Source organism: Nothoprocta perdicaria, unplaced genomic scaffold (genome assembly GCF_003342845.1).
Source record: "Nothoprocta perdicaria isolate Ctin4 unplaced genomic scaffold, notPer1 scaffold_351, whole genome shotgun sequence".
Taxonomy (NCBI): domain Eukaryota; kingdom Metazoa; phylum Chordata; class Aves; order Tinamiformes; family Tinamidae; genus Nothoprocta; species Nothoprocta perdicaria.
The window spans coordinates 82,752-107,035 of NW_020455590.1; the positions used below are offsets into that span (position 1 = coordinate 82,752).

General features: G+C 41.3%; 1 protein-coding gene across 1 annotated transcript; it reads left to right on the top strand.

Moving 5' to 3' along the window:
• The first annotated feature begins 511 nt into the window (after nt 1–511).
• GLIPR2 (GLI pathogenesis related 2) lies at nt 512–24,284 on the top strand. The gene is made up of 5 exons (XM_026044171.1): nt 512–748; nt 11,293–11,401; nt 15,214–15,317; nt 21,397–21,474; nt 22,527–24,284. The coding sequence occupies exons 1-5, from the start codon at nt 736–738 to the stop codon at nt 22,685–22,687; spliced, it is 465 nt and encodes a 154-aa protein (XP_025899956.1). The 5' UTR covers nt 512–735; the 3' UTR covers nt 22,688–24,284.

Below are 24,284 nucleotides of genomic sequence, written 5' to 3' on the forward strand. Positions count from 1 at the left end.
ATGAGTAGCTTAATACATCATCTCACTTTGAGGTGTTAGGTATAATGTGAAATGAGCGGTGGCAAAGCCTGCAGTGCATTTGCACAGATAGAATAAGGTGTGCACAGATCAACCTTTTCTTACAGAAAATAAACCATGAGGGCAGTTCCTGTCTAACCTGAAAAATCTCATGCTGCATTCCCATGCTTTCCATTCATATATCCTTCAGCTTTTATTTTACCAAAATGATTTTTGTGGAGGCATGAAATGTACTTCCACTTTAAAGGTATCACTCATCTGTTTTACCTTTGCATACAGTAACTCGGTGAAACTTTTACAAGTATTGAACTATATTAATGAGCCCTGTGGGTTGTGCCTGCTGTGGCAGCATGAATATTTGTCAACAGGATTTTATTTTTTTATTTTTTTTTTCTCACACACTCTATCAGGAAACACTCGCAATTACCAAACTATATCGGTATGCGAAACATATGGCGTTTTGGAGCTGCTTGGTTGCTGTGGAGGATAAATAGCTGCTGACCCCAAAGGGGATCTTTTCGAGAAAAAAGAGAAGTGTCCCTCTGCCTTATAAGGCAGGGGCCGGCTCGCTCGGCTCCGGGGAAGGGGCGGTCGCAGCTCCCTTCTGCCGAGCTCCGTGCGGAGCCTGAAGTTGCGCCCGAATTCCCGCAGCTCATCCCGGCGCTCGCCGCAGGAAGCCGGGACGGGAGGCATCAGGTGGCAACGCACAGCTCGGCCATGGGGAAATCAGGTGAGCGAGCACCTCGGAGCGGCGGCCGCGTGTTCTTGCGGTGCCTTTGCCCGGTTTTTGTGCCCCGAAAGCGTTGCCACAAGGTGAGCGGCTTTGCTGGAGGAGAGCTGCTTGCATTAGTGCATGGGCTGAGCTGGGAGGAGCTTTCTGTGTGGCACAATGAAAGGCAATTGTTAGATTTAAAAAAAAAGGGGGGGGGGGGGGAAGAAAAACACCCAAACTGCAGAACATAGAAGAAAAGTAGCTGTGTTGTATATACAGTTTATATTTTGGACCTGAGAAAAGCACTGCTTTGCTGTGTGCAGTACAGCGTTTGGAGAAAGAGAAATTGTAAGCACTGCAGCTTTAAAAACATCACTAGCTGTCCATCGGAGCTTCCTAAGTTGTAGATGGCAATAAAATGCTCCTTCAAAATGCAGAGATTAGCATTTTTATTGATTTTCCCTTTGGAAGGACTTGGATTTAACTGGTTACAGTTTAACTGGGTACAGTCTCTGCCGAGCTCCTGGGTTTCTGCAGAGCTGGGAGGGTTGTTGTAAAGGCAGAGGATTCCCTCATCTCCGTTGAACCTGGATTGCAGCCTGGCTCATCCCCCAGCTGTCACTCTTTGCCCCTCTCCTGAGATCCCACATGCTACAAGTGTGATAGATGGAGGAAAACTCCTCTGAAGTCACTTGGAAGTCAGAGGCCTGAAGAAGGGAGCTCGTCGCTCCAGCTCCATTTACTTCGGCCCTGTTCAACTCGGGATCTGTTTCTGGGATCGATGGGCTCTGCACAAGGCTCTCGACTGTCAGACAGAAGCAGGGATGTAGTCTGAAAACCTGTGCTCGTCTACTGCAGCTGGGGTAGAACTGCTGGCAGCTTTTTTGTTCTTGTGGTTTACAAAACAATCCAGAACCTGCTGGCATAGTTATCCATAAGCAGTATGTATAGGACATGTTCTGTGGAATCCAGTACTTGTTTCCACTTTAAAAATGCAAATGTCCAAAGAAAATCTTTGTTAGGAGACTCTTTAAGAGGTCTCAAATTTATTTGGCTTTTTTTTTTTTTTTTCCCCTTCCTTCTGAGTGGAGGTAACAGCATTCTATACATGTTTTGAGCCTCTGAGCCTTTCTGACAATGTCTTTAGCAAAGGGCTTCTCTTTCCAAAGCCTGTGCCGAAGCAGTATGTAGCACTGGTGTGGCACCCAATCCAGGCTGAGCACCACAGAGCACCCGGCCGCCCTTCCAGGCCCTCTGCCTCGGAAAAGGCAGATGATTTCAAATGTTTTAGGCTTCAGTACATAACTTTACAGTAATTAAAATATTTGTAGTCACTCCAAAGTGTCGAGTTCAATATTTCCTTGGTGGTAAAGGAATCCTTATTGGTATCCTTATTTACTGGTTAAATCTAGCCATTGTGTGCTGCATTAGCAGAGTTAATTGGTGGAAGAAGTGGAAAGGTTATATTGTGCCCCTCCTGATCCCTCATCAAATAAAATCTCTTGCGTTAATGTATGTGCAGTCACAGTTCACAAGTTTCTCACACAGTCATAAGGCAGTGACTGCTTCACTGAACTGTTGCGTCCCACCCCCCACATTCGTTGCTGAACATCAGCTGTCTGTTCCAAAATTAAAAGCAACAGCACTTGAAATTCCTTTTGCTAGGCCTTGGCTATTTTTTGCTTATCTGAATTACTGTACAAACCGACTGAGATCTAAGTGTATGCAATTTTTTTTTCTTACATGTGTCTTGCTTTTCATATCATCAGTTAACTGGGCCCAGGTGACTGTCTCTTAACATTAGGTGCTGGTTGAGTCTTTCAGGGGTGAATCATAAGACTGAAATCCTGCCTTGACAATTGTTTTTTGATTCAATTCCATCTGCCATGTCCATTGCATTGAAACCTTTAAATCCCTCTCCTAGGTCATTCCATGTTGTTTCCTTTCCAAAGGGCTGCTCTCACCTGTTCAGGGAGCACAACTTCCTTTATGTGCTGGGTAAAATTGCTCATGTTTCTGCTAAATGACACAGAATGGGCACAGCTGTGGGGCATTGTGGCCATGTGGGACCTGAGGTCTCCATGAGCTCCGAACAGCAGGCTCGCCCTCTCCTTCTCCCTGCAGTTGGAAAAAAGCTGATTATCTGAAGGTGTGAACTTAAGGGCATTTTATAAATATCCTCCAAAAGTTTCTTTAATTTAGCATCTTCAGTCAGTGTGTCTTAAGGTATAAGCATCCCCAGATAAGCAAATAAATTGTTTTAAATCTCAGAGGCCTTTGAATGCGTTTGGATAAAGCTCCCTGATAGTGTGTTGTTAGCAGATGCTGGATTATATTTGAAGCAATGCTCTTTGTTAGAGGTGGAGACTCGGCACTGGCTTTGCTTCACTTAATAAAATTGAATGTTTGATGAAATGGATACCTCTGACTCAGCTCTCTCGTGGAAGGCTGAGTCCTTCCTGCAGGACTAAAAGCCTGCGGCCTTTTAGCAGGCTGCTAAAACTGCATGGATAGTGAAACCGCCTCTTCCAGGTTCGGAAAACACCTCCCGGGAGGGTCACTGGGAGATGGGCTTCCCCTCCCCGCACAGGTTCCCACCAGGCCTGTCTCTTTGGGGTGCTGGCTGGGTTAGCAGCTAGCGCAGACGCCAAAGCGGAGGAGCCGCTCCGCGCTTTCTGCCAGGAAATGGGCGGCGGGTCGGGTTGGGCCGGGAGGGCCGGGCCCGGTGGCGGCGGCAGGGCCTGCAGGCCGCAGGGCCGCGCGGAGGGGCGGCTGCGATGCCGGCAGAGCGGGATGTGCTCCGCTCCGTCCTCCATGCGGAGCTCGGCCGGCAGCTGTGCCCAGCAGGCTGCGAAAGCGGCCGGAAAAGGCTGCAGAAAGTCGCCCTTGCTTTCCCAGCCCTGCGTGTGGGAAAAGAGACCCTCCTTCCTCCCTGGTTGAGGGGGAACCCCGGCGGGGCGAAGACGAGGGAGCTGCTCCATGATTCCGGCTATTGGTATGCCGGATATGTGTGCCGAATGAGTATGTATGCCGTAGAGCATGGTAAAGCACGCTGTCCAAGAAAGGGATCAGTAAATACTGGATGTCCTTGTGTTTGGTTTTCTCTTTTTTTTTTTTTGGTCTATGTGTGGGTGGGAGTCTGGAGGAAGAGCTGGGAGTTACCCTCTGTGTTGCCAGTTGAGTCAATACTAAAATAAAGAAGGGCCAAAAAAAGCTCTCACAAAAAAGAGGAGACAGGAGCTGAAGTCAGAGCAGTTTTCCTTGCTAATGTGCTTCATAATTTTTTTTTTTTTTTAACTTTAATGATGCCTCTTTGAGCACGGTGAAAAGGACTGGAGTGTTTTCTGCGCCGAGCCCCATCTCTCCTGGACGCGACGTGTGAAGTTGTGCTCTCCAGTCTTACTGTGAGGCAGCTGTAGCAGCTCTCAACAAAAGTACGGAGTTACCCGAAACAAGACCTGTTCTTTTTCTGAAAACATGTTACGCTCCAGCTGCTAAAATCGCAGCACATCTTGTGTTGGCTGTTTTTGCTGGTCCTGCTGGGAAGGAGGAAATGAATAACTAGTAGTAACAAAACATTCATGTGTGGTAACATTAGGGCATTTGCTGAACATGTTATTAATGCCACTTACTGGCTGTATCTCATTACAACAAAAATGAATTTGAGGTGTAACATGAAAAGTGACTTTCAAAAATCAACAGAAGTAATTCAGTTAAAAAAACCCCACAGCTTCCCAGTTTTTGTGTGCGGAAGTTGCTAAATGTGTGCCTCAAGGATTGTCAATAGAGAGAATCTGCCAGGAGGGCATCAGAGTTTGGCAAGTGACACTCTGGGCCTCGTTATCACTAGTGTGCTGCAGGTTTGGCAGGGCAGCTAAGGGGGATGGAGACACGGACCTGCTGCACAGCCACCCGTCTTCACAACTGTGGTGACTCCCCCGTCGTGTTGGACTAGTAGTATTAACTCCTAATGCTCAAGGCTTGTAAACCAAACATTGTGGGTCTCACAAAAAAAAAGAGGGTAATAGTTCACAGTTCCCAAAATATCTCTCTCTTCTGAGTCCTCCAAGAAATCTTTTTTTAATCTAGTTCAGAATGGGGGGAAAAAATACTACACAAAACCATTGAACACATTCAAGCCAGGGCCTTACCTTTTCCTCAATACAGCTGGTAGTTTCTGTCCTGTTTGGATTATAATTTACTGTATTTTTTTTCTCTATGTGCAGGGGAAAAAAAGGAATATGGGAAAGTGGATTCTCTAATTGTAATTGTTGAGTTATTTGCATATCTTTACAGAGCAGAAGGACAGTTTAGATAGCTGTTTTGGTAAAGGCCACTCTGTTCTGCAAGAGATTAGCTCAAGCATATCTGCATTACATTTTTAAAGGAAGATGTAAGCAAATTCTGGCCAGTCTTTGAAGGTCTGAATAGGAACTGTATCTGAATTGTGCTGTGTGGCCCTGCTGAGGTGGGTGAGGTAAAGCCAAGCCGTGTGGCTAGTCTGCTGGTTCAAACTTGGCCCTTGTGCAGGTGTGTGCAACCCTTTAAGAGACTATAAAAGTACCCTGGGTATTTTGAATGAAGACAGTATGAACATATCTAAGGTTACTGTAAATAAGATTTAATGTTGACTGAACTGAAGATATCACAATGAATCTCAGCTTTGCCTAGAAATCATGTTCTTGGCTGATGAAACAGTACAAATGAAACAGTAAGGTAGCTGTGTCCTGCTCAGGCCTTGCCATTATCATCACCGCAATGGCAGGGTTTGGAGCTACCTTCTAATTTAGACTGTGAGGACTGTCTCTGCATATGTTTCCCTATCACTAAGCTGAAATGGGTTATGTCTTCATGAAGTCCCTATGTCCTATCATACTTACAAATACAGGGATTAAAGGATTCATATGGTAGTAGTACCTGGAGGTGGTATTTTTTTTGAGAAAACTCTCATGAAAATTTGTGATCGGTGAGTCTTAAGAAATTATTGAATATGTTTTTTGTTTATATCATCTATGCTTACCACTTTAAAGTTAACTCTTTGGTGGATTTCTTACTGTGACTCCCTGCCTTGTCTGGGCTACTGAAGAGGTGAGATTATGTACCTTTTATTAGAGATCAAATGCTTTATTTCCATGCTTCTGGGAGCTGAATAAATAAGCACGTTGAGCAGGCTCTACTGGCTTGGATACTCTTGGCACAAAAGCCAAGGTGGGGGGGTATTGGAGCTAAAGAGATTAAAGGTAGCTCAGATTTGGCTACCCCTAGCACGAGCAGAACATAAATGGTAGAGGTAGAAGATGGCAGGACATGTGCTAGAAGTGCCAAGCTCTTCAATTTGCTGAGATTTCAGCTGGCACAAGTCGGTCATGGTGCTATGTAAAATAAAACTATGTATGGGTACCGGCAAGGTTCTCTATTGCTGGCCTTAGAAACATTGCATTCAGGTCTCTAAGAGTGCTGAAATACATATCATCCAAATGGAACTAAGTCACCAGCAAAAATCACGCAATTTAGCAGATCCAAATGTACTTGGTGCCTTACAAAGGCTACGTAGTTGTTCCTTGTGGAGGAGCACAGCATGGTGCTGCAGACCTGCCCTCACATTGCGGTAAGGTAGAACCACAGACTAAGGGCAGAAGCACCGATGTGGTAGTAGGGTAGTGTAATCACTCGCTTGTGATTACAATTGCACTTTATTGGTCTGTAAATTAGTGTGATTAGAAACTTTCTGCAGACCTGACCTTGGGAAAGGAGGAGGAGAAGAAAAGGATAAGATTGCTTCACATTCTCCTAGAGAATGCGGTCGTTTCTGACCCATGTATGTCACATGAGACTTCCTATTTGGAAACATACGCTCTAGGAATTGTGTGCTTGGCAGTTCAATTTAAGAGCTGAAGGCCTTAGTAATGAGAGGGTTTATTTAGCCTTTTTTAATAAGACAGCTACTAACCCTTTAACTGCCTAGGGTTTTCCAGTCCTTTCATTAGTTAAAGCATTCAGCAATGCATCACAACATTTTTCCTTGCATGAGATTGTTCCTGCATGTGTGGCTTGATTATAATCATTTAGCTGCCCTGTAAGGCAGAAGAGCAGTGAAAAATAATATATTTCACCATCTCTCATATGCAAAGCCAGTGCTAGCTTCTCTAGCTTCACAAGGCTGTGAGTGACTACTAACCGTGCATGATAACCACTCCCGTCCTGACCTGTGGGCAGGTTCATTGATCAGATTATTTGGAGAAGAGAGGGATTAAAAGCACTGAACTTATCTCTTCTCCTTTTATTTTCTCTCTCCTTCCAAAGGAAAGTGAACTTGGTTTTGTCAGTGCTCAAGACTGTGCTAATGAGACCTGATTTTTTTTTCTTTCTTCCATTTTTTTTCTATTCTTGTATCACAAAAGGCTCCACTCCTCTCAGAGCAGTGCAGTTTCCAGTTCACCAGGTGTTCCTTTTTAATCAGGGAGCCAATTGCCTACAGTCAATAAAAGGCTTTAAGTGAGGAAGTAATAAACACTTTCTCTTATAACGAGAATAGAATTTGCAATCAAATAGTGACATGCCTAATGGCACTGAAATGTTATTACACTGACGGTCTTGTATTCTCATAAATATGCCTCAATTTGGGTATGAGGCAGAACTCTGTATTATGCTATGTGGTGATATGATGATATGAAGTTATTAAGCTGCCTGTTTGGTGGAGAGGAAACTTTGACAATTGAATGAATATGGATTTTGTCCAACAGGTTCAATTAACTCAAACCTCTCACTATTGCAGTGAAGCAAGTAGATAAGCAAGTGTGTATGAGAAGGTTTAAAAAAAATGAATGAGGCAGCATGTCAGAGAGCATTTTTCTGTACTGGATTGAATCTGTATAGGATTCTACATGAGGTTCCTTTTTGTTGGCTGCATTATGTGTTAATTATCTGTTGAAAACTAAATAGGAAAACTTAGTGTGTATGGAAAGTACAAAGCTGCTTGTGAAGATAAGCTGTAGGAGAGAGACCACTGAGAAGACAGTAATGATACTTCTAGAAATCGCTATTGTGTTCCTTTTTGAATAACTGGAGTAGATACTTGGCTACATATTTCTACTACTCCAGAGTATGCCTGGCCTGATCTTGTGGCTCCCAAATGATGAACTCGGGACTATCTAAATTTCTACCCTATAGGTCTTGAGTGAAGAGATTTCCTGTTGTTTTTTGTGGAATATGTCACTGTTACCTTTCGCCACATGCCATCTTGCAGCTCTGAAAGCCCAGTGCTATAGGACCAGCTGATGGCTGCAAATAAAATGCAAAGCACCTAGTGCTATGGAAGGCGTGTTCAGATAATCCGCTTCAGTCAAGTTGAGAGAAGAAAAGAGCAGAGAAAATGGGGCTCAGAGGAGAAGGGAGTAGGAGTGTTGCACATGAAAGAAGTTGAATAGGTTGGTTTAGTTTAAGAGATAAGTGACAGCATGGAGAAACAGAATACTTGGAATAACAAATCTTATGAGGGAAAGTCTGCCTGGATGCCTCTGATCACTTTTTCGTGGTCACTCAAGACTGATCAATAGAACGGGAGAAAGGCAGAAAATATAACTGCTCTATACCACATCATAGCCTGGATATTCAGTGTCATGTACTGTCCATCTTAGTTGACATTTGACAATAATGGAAATAGGTAAATGTGAATAATGAGAAACAAGCAACTGTATTAAATAGCTTTTTTCTAAAATAAAACTTTTAAAAAGATGTGTAATGATTCATGCTCTGAAACAGCTTCTGACACCAGGAAACACTCTTTTCTAGCAGTTTACACAGTTTATGTGAAGTAAAAACCAAAAATGCATCCCCAAAGTTGTTTGGGAAGTTGTTCACATCAGGGTGGGAGCTTGTAAAGTCCCATTAGCTCTCACTTTTATTGTCTGGCTTCTCAGTATATGGAACATGTATACAATGGAAAAACTTAGCATATCTCCCCAAACAAAGCTGAAACATTTGGCAGTCTGGAGTCCCTCCCCACACATCAGAGTGCAGGAGCAGAAAGTGAAAGAGGAGGTTAGCGCATGAGCTTGAGTCATGGGGGATAAATGTTTCTGTAGCAACCGCCTTTGAGGAAGGGAAAAAGGAGAACGGAGGGTCTCAAGGCAGAGGAAAGCTGTTGGCCACGGCTTGAAGAACCTGTCATGTCATGTCCTTGACTTCTTGGGGTTGGTCACAATCTAAATGCAAACTGGATTGTTCAATATTTCAGTTAATGGAAGGACTGACAACTGACAAAATCTGCATTTCAGTAAACGTTCAGTTTTTCTTCCAGAGTTGGATTTTTATTACTGTAATGAGAAACAAATCATTTGAATAAAATTTTTCACTCTTGAAGGTCAGATCATTTAACCACTATTTCGTGCTGAGCAGATCAAATATTGGACCTAGGTGATGTCATCCACAAACTCTTAAGTTGGTCTTGTGAAAAAAAAAAAAATGAAGCTTGTAGCGTGTGATGCAGTTTCTAATGTCTTGTATTTCAGCTGCTTTGATTTGTAGGAGGTCTTAAATTATCCCTGTTGTAGATGTAAACCCCAGCACAGTGAAGTTAAGCTACCTGGCTTGCTTTTCTCAGTAGCTTGAGACTTCTGGCCTCATAGAATCTGTGGACTATGAGCAATCATAGTAAGGATGATGTCACAGACTTTTTAGTAAAGGGTACATAGATTTTTTTTTTTATTCTTTTTTAACAACCAAAGTAGAGGTATCTATTCTGTCTGATGTGCAATTTATATGCCTGCTATGACTCATTGAAGCTGAAGGGAAAGGTGGGATGTGGGAAGGAAAAAATAGGAGGAGGGAGCTGGTGGGCAGATCTCGTATCACTCGAAGTAATTCTTTCTGCTGAATTCCTAGACACCTTATGCCAGCAATTTATATCTAAGGATCTAGCCTGAGAGCGTGTTGATTGAGAATATGTTAGATCTATGTCTGCACTAATGCTTTTGTCCAAAAAAGATGAATTCAAATCCAAACTGCATCCAAAAGTTATAAAGCATCAAGTGAAAGAACAATAACTTTCTGTGTGTATCTGGATATTGAACTTACCCTAGGCTGACGTATGATCTGAAAGCTACTGGGAAATTAGAGGGAACTCTGAGAGCAGCTTAAAGCATGACTGTGGGCTGGGTAACTGGAAGAAGCTGCAGTAACAGTTTTTGCAAATGAATAGCTACATTGGGAGAAAACACATCATTAAAAACAACAGAATACTATACATCCCATAAATTATTGATTACAGTAGTTTTGAAAAGAATTTGGATCAATAGTTTTGAAAAGAATTTGGAAAAAGTAAGGCTAATAACAGGAAAAAAACTCTAGACATGAGGTCTGTCAGGGCCATGAAAGTATTTTACAAGCAAAGTGATAGGAATCCTGCTAATTAGGATATTTGAAAACAGAGCTGGTAATTCATTATTAGATGTAGAAATCTGAGCACTGTAAATGCAGAGTTGATATCTGAATATATCTTAGCCTGATCAGAAGCTACAGCAGTAGGGTAAACCTGAAAGGTATCTTCCTGATTTAAAACTAGACCCATATCTCTCTCTTGACAAAAAGACTGGCAGTCTTGCTTCAGATTACAAATATCCTTTAAAACAGAAAACTCCATGGGGCATCCTCAGGGAAGATTTTTTTTTCTGTGAAGTTTTTGTGATTTTTTTTTTTTTTCTTTTTTCCTCTCTCTCCTGTGAAGTTACCACATGCAAAGGTGTGATGAGAGGTAACATGAAGTTGCTGTCAATCAATTACTTCTGGTTTGTCACTGTGACTTGTCACTGCTCCTCCGCCTTGTGCTACTGAAATTGCCAGGTTTGCTGAGGCACAAATACGAGACCTTTTAAAGCTTTTTTTTACAGTAAATTCAGAGTCCTTGTGTTTACCAAATACACAAATAGCACAGGAAAAAAAAAATCCTCCTCAGCAATTATTTCCTTTGTTGCCACTTGCTGCTTATGACAGGTATGTCTTGAAAGGAGGTGTATTTTGAGCTCTTTATGAATTATGCTATATAGGTAACATGAATGGTGCAGATTTCAAAGTATTTGGATACTTTCACAGACTTTAGAATCTCGATTTGCCTTAGGTCGTATCTTGATGAGTATAGGAAATTCTTGAAGAAAATGAAAATTACTTGCCTTTCTTCTAGTGCACCTTCTCAAAGAACCTAGTTTTAATTTGTTTTGAGACTTCTTGGCAATGGTCATGCAGTGCAAATGAATCTTGAAATGAAAATCGGTTATACTAACCTCTTATCTTATTCAGTTATTCTCTTCCTCACAGAAGCAAGGGTTAGTATAAGGTTTACATCTTTCTTTACCCTTTAACGGATCTATACTACATCACTTGAAGCGTCACTTAAAATTCTCGTATGGAAGGTGTTTAAGGGCTCGTTTCATTCTAGTCAGGAAAGTGATGACAGTGGCACCCTTCTGTTTTTCCACTAAACAGTCCAACCTGCACCAGCTTCACAGGGTATGCTTTTTCTCTTTTTGATGATGTCTTTATTTGACTATTTTTTAATGTGATTTCAGCTTCCAAACAATTTGCTGACGAGGTCCTGAAAGCGCACAATGACTATCGGAAGAAACATGGAGTCCCCCCATTAAAACTCTGCAAGAAGTTAAGCAGAGGAGCACAACAGTGAGTTCACTCCTTTCTTTTCTCTATTGAGATTTCTGTCACTTTTGTGGTCTGACTGTACATACTGGAGATATACTTGTATGTAATTTTTGATGTATTTTTGACATGCTGATATTAGACTTTCTAGGTGGAAAGTGAGAGACTTTATTCTCTTTCCCTCCGCTCCCATCTGTTCTTCTATCACATAACACCAGTTGTTCCTGCGTAAATTTGTCATCACAGTGCTGCAGATGTTCTTGCAACTTCTTCCAGATGTGGGCTGCATCTGTCTACACTGATGTGGTTCCCCCTTTGCTGAGGACAATTTCATAAAAAATGGTTCACCACTATCTGGTGCAGATAGTATATTGTCACCTGCAAGAGAACATGTTCTGTAGCTGACCTTCAAGAGGACATATTCTGTAACTGAAATGAGGGAAAAACAGGTTTTTCTCAGTGTAGGAAGTAATGACTGGTCTAAACTCAACAGGAGCAGAGGAAGTAACTTGAAGAAATTAAATTGTCTTTCCCTTGGTGTGAAATCATCACATTGATGTCCCTATAGACACACTGGAGCAGTCTAGCCTCTCTTCCAGTGCTGAAGTCTCCACAACTTCCGATCAGTTTAATCTATTGTGGAGTTATCCTTAGTTGATTCTTATTACTGTTTAAGTTTCCTTGCTGAAATTTGAGCCCATTATTGCTTGCCCTCTTTTCTGTGACAACAAGGACGTTAATTACTTTCCCTTTACAGCAGTGTTTCTCAAAGATATATTTGAAAATCTATCATGATATTCTGTTGTTCGGACTGAAGAAGAACTCATATTATAAAGGAAATGTGTTGGAGAAAATGCTCATTAAATTATTCAGAATCAAATGTCTTCCCACCTCATTATAGCTAAATGTTGGCCAATCTGATCCCTGCAGACACAAGAACTTATTTCCTACTAGGCTTTCTACTATAACCATACAGATTTCTCTAAGCTAGCAAGGCTGTGCAGGTTGCAGAGTTTGATTCTCAGTCTCAGCTGGTGCAACTCTCTGCTCCATGGATGCATCTGCTCCCTCATCCCTACATCGGAAATCCCTAACAGACACCATGCTGTCCAACACGCTGTACCTGGCATGCTGACCTGCCCTCTGCAGCAGGCAGACTCTTCCCCTGTCTTTCCCCTCCGCCCCCACGCATACACATTCTTTTGAGACACCAGGATAACTGGATACAGTATTCTGGGAGATGGAATGACAATGACTCATGTGCATGCCTTTGTAATCTGGGTTTTTCTTTCTTATTCTTCAAGGGTTTGTTTTGTTTCTATTTTTCTTTCACTTGCTGCCTCACAGCAAGAAAGAGATTTCATTGACTTGTCAATGGCACTTGTGTCTTCAAAGTGGTTACAGTGGGTTTAAACAAAATAGTTTGTATGAATAGTTCAGATTAGCCTATCAAATGTACATTGGCTCCACACTTATCTCTGAATTTGCTATTGCCCTTGCTGGCTATTTTTAGGTCCTTCTAAAATTCCTCAGAGTCTTCCCTGGTCCCAGCTGAGCCTCCTCCCTGTGAAGCCCAACAGTGGGAAACCTGTATTCAGATGCTAAGTTACTAACTTTACTGCTAAGGGACTTGTTCAGAGACTGGTGCAACTGGCAGGTAACAGGAGCCAGAAATGACTGAATAGAAGACATCAAATATAAGAAATCATATATTTCAAGACAGATTTTCCACGATCTAAGTTTAAGGAAGAGCTTCACCTTTTGTTTAGGTGTATCTGGTATCCTTAATGCAAATGTTCTCTGCTCTGTGACTTAAAAAGCAAGGGTAGCACTCATCTGCAACTTCTAGTACTTGCTGTACTCCTCCGTGTTGGAAATGATCCGTTTCCTACTGTTTCCAGTCTCAAGAATTGAGACAGATGAATTGACTGTTGGACCCCTACTTCAGGGTGGGATGAGTCTGTAGGTATTCTGTAAATACTTGTTTATCTCCAAAGGTTACAATCTCAGATTCAGACATCAAAACTTCAGATGCCTGACCCAGAGCAAGTTAATCACATCCTTTGCCTCAAACGCTTGGCAGCTTCGTCCAAGTGCTATGTTTACTTAGTTCCAGGCTTGCCTTTTGCTTTGAACGTGTGCATCTCTGAAGAGAAACATGTCAGAATTGCAGCGTTATAGGGCCTGAGGAGATTATCTGGTTCAGGATCAAGCAGGCTAACAACGGAGAGGTTTTCATTATTTCTAAACAAAATGATTTTGCTGCAGGATCAGCAAAATGCTCTCCCCTTTTCTAGTGAGGGGACAGGAATAGGGCAAAAGGAAATTAGAACCTAATAACTAAAGATCTGACTCGGGCCATAGTGTCAAGCCAGACCAATATCCTGTCTCTGAGAGATGCCAGGAGGGAAGGTAAGAAGTAACAGGACAGAACAAAAGTATTGGTCCTTCCCCCATTATCTCCTCCTGGAAATGTCTGCTTATGGATTTCCTAAGCATCAGACTACATCATCTTCATTGTATTTAATATACCTTTATGATTTTACCCCCCTATAAATTTGTCCTTTTTTTCTTTCAAAACCACTTGGGCTTTGGTCTCTACATCATCTGGTGGTGATGAGTTCCGATAAGTGGGTAATGTGTTAAGAAGGTCACTGCCGTATTTGATCTTAATTCAATTATGTGATGATTGTGTGTGTTGACTCCTATTTCTTTTGCTGAGAGAGACAGCAAATCGTCATTCCACTCTCACTGTCCTAGTGCTGAAGCCTTTCCAATTTTGAGTAAGAGAATAACCACGTTTTACACAGGATGTTCTTGTTAATCCTATTGTGCAAAGCCTTTTTCTTGTTTGTTTGTTTGTTTGGTTTGGTTTTTATATTACTACACTCTTGCCCAAGTTATCTCCTATAAGGACAGTTCTATGTATCCTTCATAAGTACACACTATTATTACCTGAGATTTTCATGGTCCCCTTCTCTTCAATACTGCTTCTTCCTTCTCTCATTACTGCTGCCTGGCATATTATTCCTGGTTTTATATTTGATGGGTTTTTTGGGTTTTTTGGGTTTTTTGGGTTTTTTGGGTTTTTTGGGTTTTTTGGGTTTTTTGGTTTTTTTTTTTCATTTCTAAATATAAGCTTTTTTTACACTTGCTTTGATTGAATCCCTGTGTCAGTCTATTTATCAGGAACATTTATGTTCACCTCACTTACTTGCAGCAAGTCTGTGCTTATCAGCTAGAATTGTTTTAAGTGAACCTTTTATTCTGCTGGATGTGTCACTGCAGAGGCCCCAGGATAGGCTACTGCAAATATATCCTGGAAATACCCTTTTGGTTTGACAGCAAATCATTGACCTAGCCTGGCTGGGAGGTTTAGATTCTGCTCTTTCCCCAGTTTATGAAGCCTTCATCTGTGTTCTAATTTCTAAGCCCCATCATCTCTTGTGCAAGTGACTCCCATGCAGTGCCCTGGAGTCATCAGGAGCTGCCTCTTGTAGCAGTTCCTGCACGTGCTTCCATTTTCCTTACCTGCTACAGCTGAGGATAACCTGTGTGGGTCTCAAATGTGGGCAGCAAATGGCCATTGCTTCCTCCAGGCCCTCCTCAGCAGGGAGACCAGCCCTTATGTGGGACGGAGAAAACGACGGGACCTCTAGACCTTCTCTTTTCCTTACTCATAGATCAAAGCATCCTTGGCCTCAGGGATTTGGAACTGAGTTACTTAGCTTAAATCCCCCTCTTAATATAATTCCTGGTTTGCATTCCTCCCTCTTCCTCCTCTCAGGCTGCCCCTGGCTGCGGTCCGTGACATAACGTGTGGATTCCTTTGCTAGGTATGCAGAAGAACTGGCCGCCACAAGGGTCCTCAAACACAGCTCTGAGTCTGCTAATGGAAAATGTGGAGAAAACCTAGCATGGGCATCCTATGATCAACCAGGTAAACTTTATTCTTTTGCTGTCTCGCAGACATTAGATAAATGATGATTTTTAAGTACTTTGGTCTCAGGGCATGAACACTGACTGGATGTCTTGGCTGTGAAAGCACCAGCGTTTTCCCTGCTCTCAAAATCCAAACAGGTTTGTGGGATGGGATGGGGTGAATGTCTCTGTCCTGACTATGGAGCTGCCTGGAGTGCTAGAGAAGCTGTGGTACTTTGATGTCCAAAGTAGCAGAGGAGGAAGCCAGCGGTACCCTGTTCTTCATCTTCATCAAAGAAAATACTCCGTACCCATACTGGGTGGGATACATGATGTACAGCCTTCAGTCTGGATGCTTGAGAAGCTTTATTTCAGTCACACTGAAAGCCTGTGATGAGTCAGAACTGTGTTCAATGAGCAATTCTTTCCTTCCTTTTCCGCTGTGCAGGGTTAATGCTCAGCCTGCTCAGAGACCAGGTGGCAGGTATTAAGTGACCATTTGCTTCCTTTATTTCTGTCTTCCTCTGGAATTTTCAATACAGCCTATAGGGAGGGAGAAGCTCCTTTCTGCAGACTGTGAACCCCATTTTAAGGATCTGGGAATTTAGTAAATGAATTCTATACCTAGCGATACTACTAGGCTCCTTTGCCCTAGTACCTGAAGGGTACTGGTTCATAATTTAAAAAAAGGAGTGGAGGTGGTAGAAAATACAGTACTGTTTGGTATTTTGCCCTTTGCAAGAGTCTGAAGGAAGAGTTTGGTGTGATACAGGGGACCACAGATGTATGGCAAAGTGCCTGTAGTGTCTGTGACTCACCGACTGAGCTTAATTCTTCCCTCTCTGTTAATATTATTGGTTCATTCTTCCGCCCCCAATGTTAAGAGTCACAGAGTTCTCATTTAGAAAGCCAGAAACAAAATAAACAGATCCTTTCATAAATTATATAATAACTATCCTCTTTTGGATCATATTTGTTTTTTTTTTCTACACTCTGTTTCCATGCATAGCTTACCAGTTTCAAGCAGTTTTATTGCTATATTTTATCTACAGGACTGAGTGCCTTGCTGAGAAACTTCAGCTACATCCTCCTCTGTTCTGTGAAATGGTCACAGTATTTCCTTACCTCCTACATTTTCTACATAGGAAGTTGTTCTTTTGTCTCCTTGGACTTTGCCTTTGTGTCACTGGTTCCTTCTTCCTCTCTCTCCTTCACATGGTTGGTTCCAGATAGTTTGTTTGTACCTTCTCAGTGAGGCTGAGACACTGGGTGCTGGGCATCTATTCAGGCCCTTAGCAAAGGGAGTCGGTCTCATCCAGCTTCCTTCCCCGATAAAGCAAAACTTGAAAACTTGGTAAATCTCCCATATACCACAGATTGTCTCTAAAAGGTAATTTTTGATGCTGTTGTTTGGTTTGACTCTTGCTCAGTTCTGCAGGAATGCCACCAGATGCATTCTTGGTTTGGTGGGGGAGCAGGGTGGAGAAAAAAAGCTGCAGAAACCTCCGAGCACGACCCTTTCCCAGCCTAAAAATCCTTTAAACTCTATTCAGGTTCTTGGAGTTACACAGCCTAAAGCTGTGGCTGGAAATGTGTTTATCCCTGTAACCCAAGAAATAGGAGACAGCTGTTTCCTCCCTCCGGTCCCGCAGAAATTGCTGTGTGTCAGTTTTTTCCTTGCCTGCGCTCAAATAAGCGAACTCTCAGTTGCCACTAGTGCTGGAGACTGCAGCCTGCCCTGGCAGCTGTGCTATATCAGCTTTCCTCGGATGCCTCCTGTCATTTCTCATGTGTCAGGAGACTAACGGCAAGCGCTGGATGACACAATCCTGTCCAGGGCCTACGGTGTTGCAGTCAACGATGTGCCCTGCTGGCCAGGAAAACACTGCAGCTCATGAATCTGAGATCAGAAAAGGGGAATTCACTGTGCATCATCCCCTAAATGTTACAGGGATGGGAAGAACCTGGGTCTGGACCTGTGGGCAGGGTGGCACTGATGCCTTCTGCCCCAGCCCTGAAGGAACACGCTCCCACAGAACTGCTGCCACATTTGAGCCTAAGGCCAGGCTCATTCAGTGCTGATGCGGGGGGAAAACGGACCTGGATGAGGAATTTAGAAGCAGAAGATTAATTCATAGAACTATTACCATGACTCCTATTTAGGTAGATATATTATCTCTGAGGGAAATTTAAAGTTAAATGGCCTGTTTTGTATTAATAGTTATTTGCCATTTTTCACTGAGGCTGGTGGAAGAGAGGTTATAAGAGAGACTGCAAAAGTGCTCAAGGAAAAATTTGAACTTTATGGCTTGTGTATTTTTTAAGTAGGCCTCCATTCTGCTGCCCCTCCTCACACAGAAATGTCCTGTGTGCAATGATTTTATTTATTTATTTTCATTAGAGTGCTTTTATCTACTCAGTGGTATAACTTGAGTATTTAAGTATTTTGTAGTATAAGAAAAACAGCAGGGAAGTGACTGCATATGGAACAAATGATAGAAACACCATTAATGTCTTTGCCGTCAGATACCTGGCACTGTTCTGAAAAGGTGGAGTTAACAGAATAACTTTTCCTAAGCCTGAGTAGGTCAGGCAGCACTAGGAGAAGGATGAAGCCAAACTGTGTTTCCGTATAAAAGTGTTGAAACTATAAATGTGGTTTATAGTTTATGAAGGCAGAAAGGATATTTTAAAAACCAACAGGTTTATAGTAATGGCTTTTGCCAGTGAGACTGCAGAACAGAAATATCTGTATGGACTGCAGGAGAGATCTGCATGCTGTTTTCCACCATTTCTGCTATAGTCTGTGATGAGAGACGGGTATGAGATTTGTGTGTGTGTGTGTTCTTTCCTGCTAATTGAGATGTATTTTTACAAGAATCAAACAAAGCTTTAAGAGAGCTTCCAGCCCGGGGGAAAAAATGCAGAAGAAAAATATTTCAGAAGAAAGAAAGTGTTTAATCACTAGGTACTGCCCTATCTTCTCACATAGTAATGCCTGTCACATAGGAATCCCTTCATCTCCCCAGGCCTGCCACATCTGACAGACACAGTTCATTCCGTTGCCTTTCTATAGTGCAGTTTCAGGGTAGAGTCTCTCTAAAGCTGCCTAGACCTTTAGTGCCTTTCTCTCTTGCCGGGAACACGTTGATCTTTCATTTCTTGCAGCCTGTGATGTGATGGTCCCTTGATTCGAGGCGGATGACAGCAGCGCCATGTAATGCTACACTGATTCACCCTGCGGATGTCAGAGCACAGCTGTCAGCTTCTGGGCTCTTGCATCCTGCCTGCTGCAGCGCTCCATGCTTTCATCAGCTAGGGCTGGGAATCAGCACATCAGCCTGTGTTACAAAACTGCTCATTCTCTTTCATGCACGGGATTGGGATATCCTTGCCTCGTGCCACTGTCATCTTCCTTCAATTAACAAGTTATAAACTTTTCACATGACGATGTTCAAAAAGCTGCTGTGAGCTGCTGTCTCTGTTACAACTTTCCTGTGTCTTGTAACCTTTCCATTTAGCAGTTAGACCTCCTGTCACAAGAGGTCTACACACAATTGTTAGAGCTGCAGTAAACACAGTGGGGTTGATGTTTGCTTGAACTACTCTTTTTACATCAATATATTGCAGTCACATCAACATATTAAAGGAGAGAATGATATGCTGGTAGTGCTGTGAAGCAGATTCTGCATCTGTAAAACTTTACTTACATATTGTAGTCACTTAACCAGGTATACATAAAAAATATATATTATACATAAAAATATATGTTCTATAAGATCTGTCGTGTCTGCTGTCACATTTTCGTCATTTCGTCCTCCATAGTTTTTAGGGTGGTATAGAATGATCTAGAATGATCCATTTGGGTTTTTCATTGCCTGCTTTTTTTCCCTTGAATTAAATAAATATGAATCTTCACACTTTATTTCCATTATAAATTTTAGCCATAAAACAAATTGATGGGGTTTGTTGTTTTGGGTAGGAAGTGTATGCAAAGGAAGAGCATATTCTTATTCCTTTTCATTCCTATTTACTTAGAGAGTCAAGAGTTGTTGTGCTATCTGTTAGTGTGAAAAATATATAAATGAGCTCTTCTAGAGAGCACCAGCCCAGCAAGCAGTGTGGTGTAGATAAATTCACAGTTATCAGTGTCTAAACCTACACAGCGATGGCAGTTCACTCCATGTTTTGTATTCAGTGACAGCTCTGACCTCCAGGTTGCCAGGCTAACAACAACATCACCTAACAGATGGAAATCATAAACATCTGAAATCTAAACATGTAACAGCTCAGTGTCTGACTTCTCAAACAGTGTAAGTTTTAGACTTTTTTTCTGTAAAATAGCAAGACATGAGTCATTGCTGTTCTGCAGCCAGCAGTCCACCAGAGACCAGCCTTCTGCATGACTTTAGGCTTAGCAGCTTTGGCAGCTTGCTCTGAAGTTGACTGACGCTATGCTCGACTTCCTGGAGTGCTCAGTAGAAATTCCATTATCGATATAGCTCAGGGAAAAACCTGGACCCACCCCAGTGTCTGATGTAAGTATTTCCTAAAAAATAGTAATGGAAAGAAAAAATGTTTGACTCTTGACTGCACAACATCTGCAAGTTCTGTTCTGGGCTTCTGCCCTCTCTGTTGTCTGTTCTCCCTGGTTTATTGCAGATCTACAGCATCTGCTCCCTTCCACCAGCTTCCCTAACTGTTCAACACAAAACAAGAATGGATTATTTCTTTGGCAAACATTGTCACCCACAGAGTCCTACAGATGCGTATTGCTATATCAGTGGTGATTGTCATAGCACTCATTTTGCAGCCAGGCATCAGCAAAACCTTTTGATGAAATGAGCTGGCAATGCTGGACACAAGGACCTCCATTTGGTAACCCCTAGGCACATGTAAATCTGAGATGTCTGTCTCTAATTTGAAGTACTAGAGAGCTTCAAAGTGGAAATCCATAATGACTTAAGTGCTAAGCAAGAGCATTTAGCAATTTCTTTCTGAGTACTTTTATTCTTAGTGGCTCTTATTCCAGAAAACTAGAGCATATTGAATATCTATTTCTTTTTATTCTGCTTAGAGCTGTAAGGAGATGTTTTCATACACTTGGATTCTCATGTGGAAGGCATGTCTGTAAGAAAAGTCCATGTGCCATTTTGCTGAGAACTTGGCAAAACTCATTTATGTCTTTTCATCCATGTGCCAAGAGGAGGAGCTGGTGGGAGCTAACTGTAGAGCCCCGGTGACCAGAGCACTCCTTCAGCACCAGGGAGATATGTCTTCACTACCTTCCGGACTGGGGCTCAAACCTGACACCATCTGCTCCTCTAAGGACTTTTCAAAGATGTCATTACCCTTCAGTTGGAGTTAAAGTGTTGACCCAAGTAATGGAAGGGAAAGTACATCGAATTAGGCACAGCTTGGCCACTTTTTATTTGGTCAAAGAGGTAATTCCTTCCCAACTCCCTTTATAGTCCCCATTACTTCACTACCAAAAGGGATTTCTGCCCCATCTCGATCCGAGCACTGCGTCACACCAATCTCTCTTCTTTGAAAGCCCTTCTAGTTTCGACACTGCGAAGTTTTAACTACAGCCAAAAATTGGTGTATGGTCCTATTTCCTGATCTGGTGGTGGAAGTATTGCACTCTTCATCCGCTCTATCCTTCCACAGGGGCACCTTGCTGCAGAGATCTTCCCTGGAGGGGATGACCCCTGTGCAACTGTATGGCTCCTAAATGGATCATCTATGTAGGATTTGATTCTATGATTCTGTCATTTAAGACAGATTATACTGGCCACATAGTTACTTCAGTGAAGAATTTGATGTACTGTTTTGTTTTTGCTTTTTTAAATCAAGATGTTGAGAAAAGCTCATGTAATTGATTGCATGAGATGATTAACAAAAGCCATCAGACGTTGTTGCTGAATATCAACAGCTTAAAAAGACTATTTCTCCATGTTTATAGATGTTGTCTTAAGTTGAACGTTTCTTGCTGACTCTTAACAGAAGACTTTGATGGCCAGGCTTTAAGTGAGCTACTTTTTTTGTGTGTGTTTGTGCCTGTCATGATTCCACAGCAGATTTCTTTTCCCTTTCAGGAAAGGACGTAGCTGACAGATGGTACAGTGAAATAAAACATTATAGTTTCCAAAATCCAGGGTTTTCTTCTGGGACAGGTAAGCTCAGGCAGAGCACTGTTGCTCCAAAAGTGCAGCTTTTTCTTTTAAGAAATTGATTAGCTTACTAGTTTCAGGATTTTACATTACTTTTTTTTTTTTTAATAAAAAAATCTAGGTGAGGGCAGGAAAATAATTTTTGCAAGGACTTCTTTCAGAAAATGACAGAAGCTTTAACAAGGAACTGTAGTAAATGAGGAAGTAAACAAGATTATATATACATGTATATAAATTTAATACTTTTTTTTACCTTTCAATGCCAGTGATTTTAAAAGGCATCTTATTTTTAAGACAGATTAATTTGGAAAAGTTATGAAAATATAACTGAGATCATACAGGTGTCTATTAAATTTGTACGTCAGTGTTCTCTACCAAGTGCATCACTGAAATCATAGAGATTACTTCAGATTTGGACCTCGGCCACAGCCCATTGGCTGCATACTGGTAATCTGATGTTGAATGAACCTAGGAACATTGTTCCCAAGCTTGTTTAAGATGGGAAAAATAATCACTTATTTCTCCTTGAGCTTGCCTATTTATAGAGGGAACAATTGTTGGAGGAGCACAATTAATGGGTGGCTATTAGAACTTCATAGAAGAAGAAAAAAAAAACACACCAAAAGCAGTGTAATTTTGAACAGCTATGCGTTCAGACATGATTGGAGAGGATCAGATGTTCAAAGAAAAGGAGTACTACTCCTTGGCAATACTGCTCTTTGTCAATCCTATTGCAGGGAGTAAAGACTGTGATGTTTGCTTGGGAGTTTTTGGTACCATATACTCATCAAATTACTTCTTTCATTACTTTTTTAGGAGATATTCTTGCTTGGAAATGACACATAGAACTGGGAATATTAGTGGAGAATATTATTGTGCTTTTTAAGGCAAAATGCTACATCTCTGGTTTTTTTTTCATGTTCTTTGTTTGTTTACCTGTTAAAGAGACCAATGCAATTTTATATGCTTCTTTGCTTTTTTTCCTCAGGAGTTAAAAGGAATTTTATAGATTTGGTACTTAAAATTAATGCATCTGTTTTTCCCTGATTCTTTAGGTCACTTCACAGCAATGGTTTGGAAGAACACAAAAAAGATGGGAGTCGGAAAAGCCTCTGCTAGTGATGGTTCCACCTTTGTGGTGGCTAGGTATGATCCAGCTGGAAATGTAGTAAACCCAGGCTACTATGAAGAAAATGTTCTTCCTCCAAGAAAATAAAATTTCTTTTTTAAAGGTAGTCTTATTGCTTAATGCCAAGTGAATCTGGTTTTGGACTTGACAGTGTCTGAAGTGAAGTACAATTAAATGAAATTTCTTGTTCAATACTGCTGTTCCCTTCTTACCTCAGGGACGGCAGTTACTTGAGTCAGCCTGTTGTCTGTAGGTTCCATTTGTTTCTGAGGGAGCATCAGTTTATTTGGAAATGAAATATAGGCAGAATTTGCAAAGGGTAAGAGCTTGAAAGTTTTTTTAATAGTTTGCATTAATTCTGGGTGAGCATGTGAGTCAGCACATGTTGGATGTCTCTTTTTAAAAAGCAAGTTTATAGCTTCGTGTAAACTGAAGATATCAGTTTGTAAGTATATATTCCAGGTTTTTGGATATCTTTTAATAACTGTAACCTAGCTGTGTCTATACCTCTTGTTACTCTGGGATCTATTCTCTACAGATGGATCATATACAAATTCCTCCTTGTGAAAGGTACATGTGTGTATTGCAATGGAATTCAGACCTATATGTTTTTATTGAAGGAATCTCATTGAACACTATTTAAAATATTGCTGGCAAAAATGTATCCATCAAGCAAACTCTAATGTATAACCTGAAACCTACAAAATATTTCATTCCTAGCATTAAATTTTAAGAAGTAGCACCTAATGTATACTTGAACTGAAGTATATTTCAAGTCCTAATCCCATTTTACAGTTTACAGTACATACATTGTCTTATAATCAAATTGTTTACTTCCATTAAGGAAAACAAGTTATTCCCTTTCCCTTAGATATTTGCACTTGCTTTTTTTTTTTTTTAATTTATTGAATATTGTCAGTACCTTGCATATGAGCCATCTAACCAAATCAAAGAAGTACCAGTCTTGGCACGTCTTGTATCTAGAAAGTTAGGAGCTAAAACTGTGCATTTGTCAGACAATAGGGGTACAATGTATAGGTAGATATCTAGTACCAGACATGTGTAGAGTTCCCGATGTTGCACAGGAGCACAGGAGAAATGTATGTCTTTCTGGTGCAGCAGTTCTGGCCAAGACATCGGGTGCAGAAATACCTCTTATGTCCCCTGATTTTATGAAGAAACCTAGGTGGAAGTATGTTTTCAATTAAAAACAAAAAAAGTAATCTTGCCCAATTTATTAGTGTTGCCCCACAGGAAAAAAAAAAGTTTCTTTACAGTATCTTGCCTTTTGTTTCCCAATAACCTATTTTGGTTTCCTACAGAATACTTCCAGCAAGCATTATACTATACAGACAGTAATATTACCACGTGATCCTTTGTTCCCTTTAGTAATTTCTCTGTAGGAAATTGACTTTGTGTTGATATCTTAAAATAAAACTAAAAATATTTCCTGATTTAGACAGATACCATGAAACAATGATGGTGTATTTTCCTTAAAAACAAGCAAGCCAAACTTCTGGAAAGAAATATTTCTCATATAAAATGTGGGTTAGGCTATTATAGTCAGGTACGTAAACTGTGCTTCAGGTTGGGGATTTTTTTCCCCTGTGTATTTGTTTTTGACTTCTGAGATTCTGTAGGCCAAAATTTGGTTCTCAAAGAGTGCCATTGCAGATATATTTCT

What these genes read in the sequence shown, in the direction of transcription:
- GLIPR2 (XM_026044171.1), top strand. An exon ending in TTAAGCAGAGGAGCACAACA is followed by an intron (nt 11,402 to 15,213) that starts GTGAGTTCACTC and finishes TTCCTTTGCTAG; the next exon opens with GTATGCAGAAGAACTGGCCG. An exon ending in GGCATCCTATGATCAACCAG is followed by an intron (nt 15,318 to 21,396) that starts GTAAACTTTATT and finishes TTTCCCTTTCAG; the next exon opens with GAAAGGACGTAGCTGACAGA.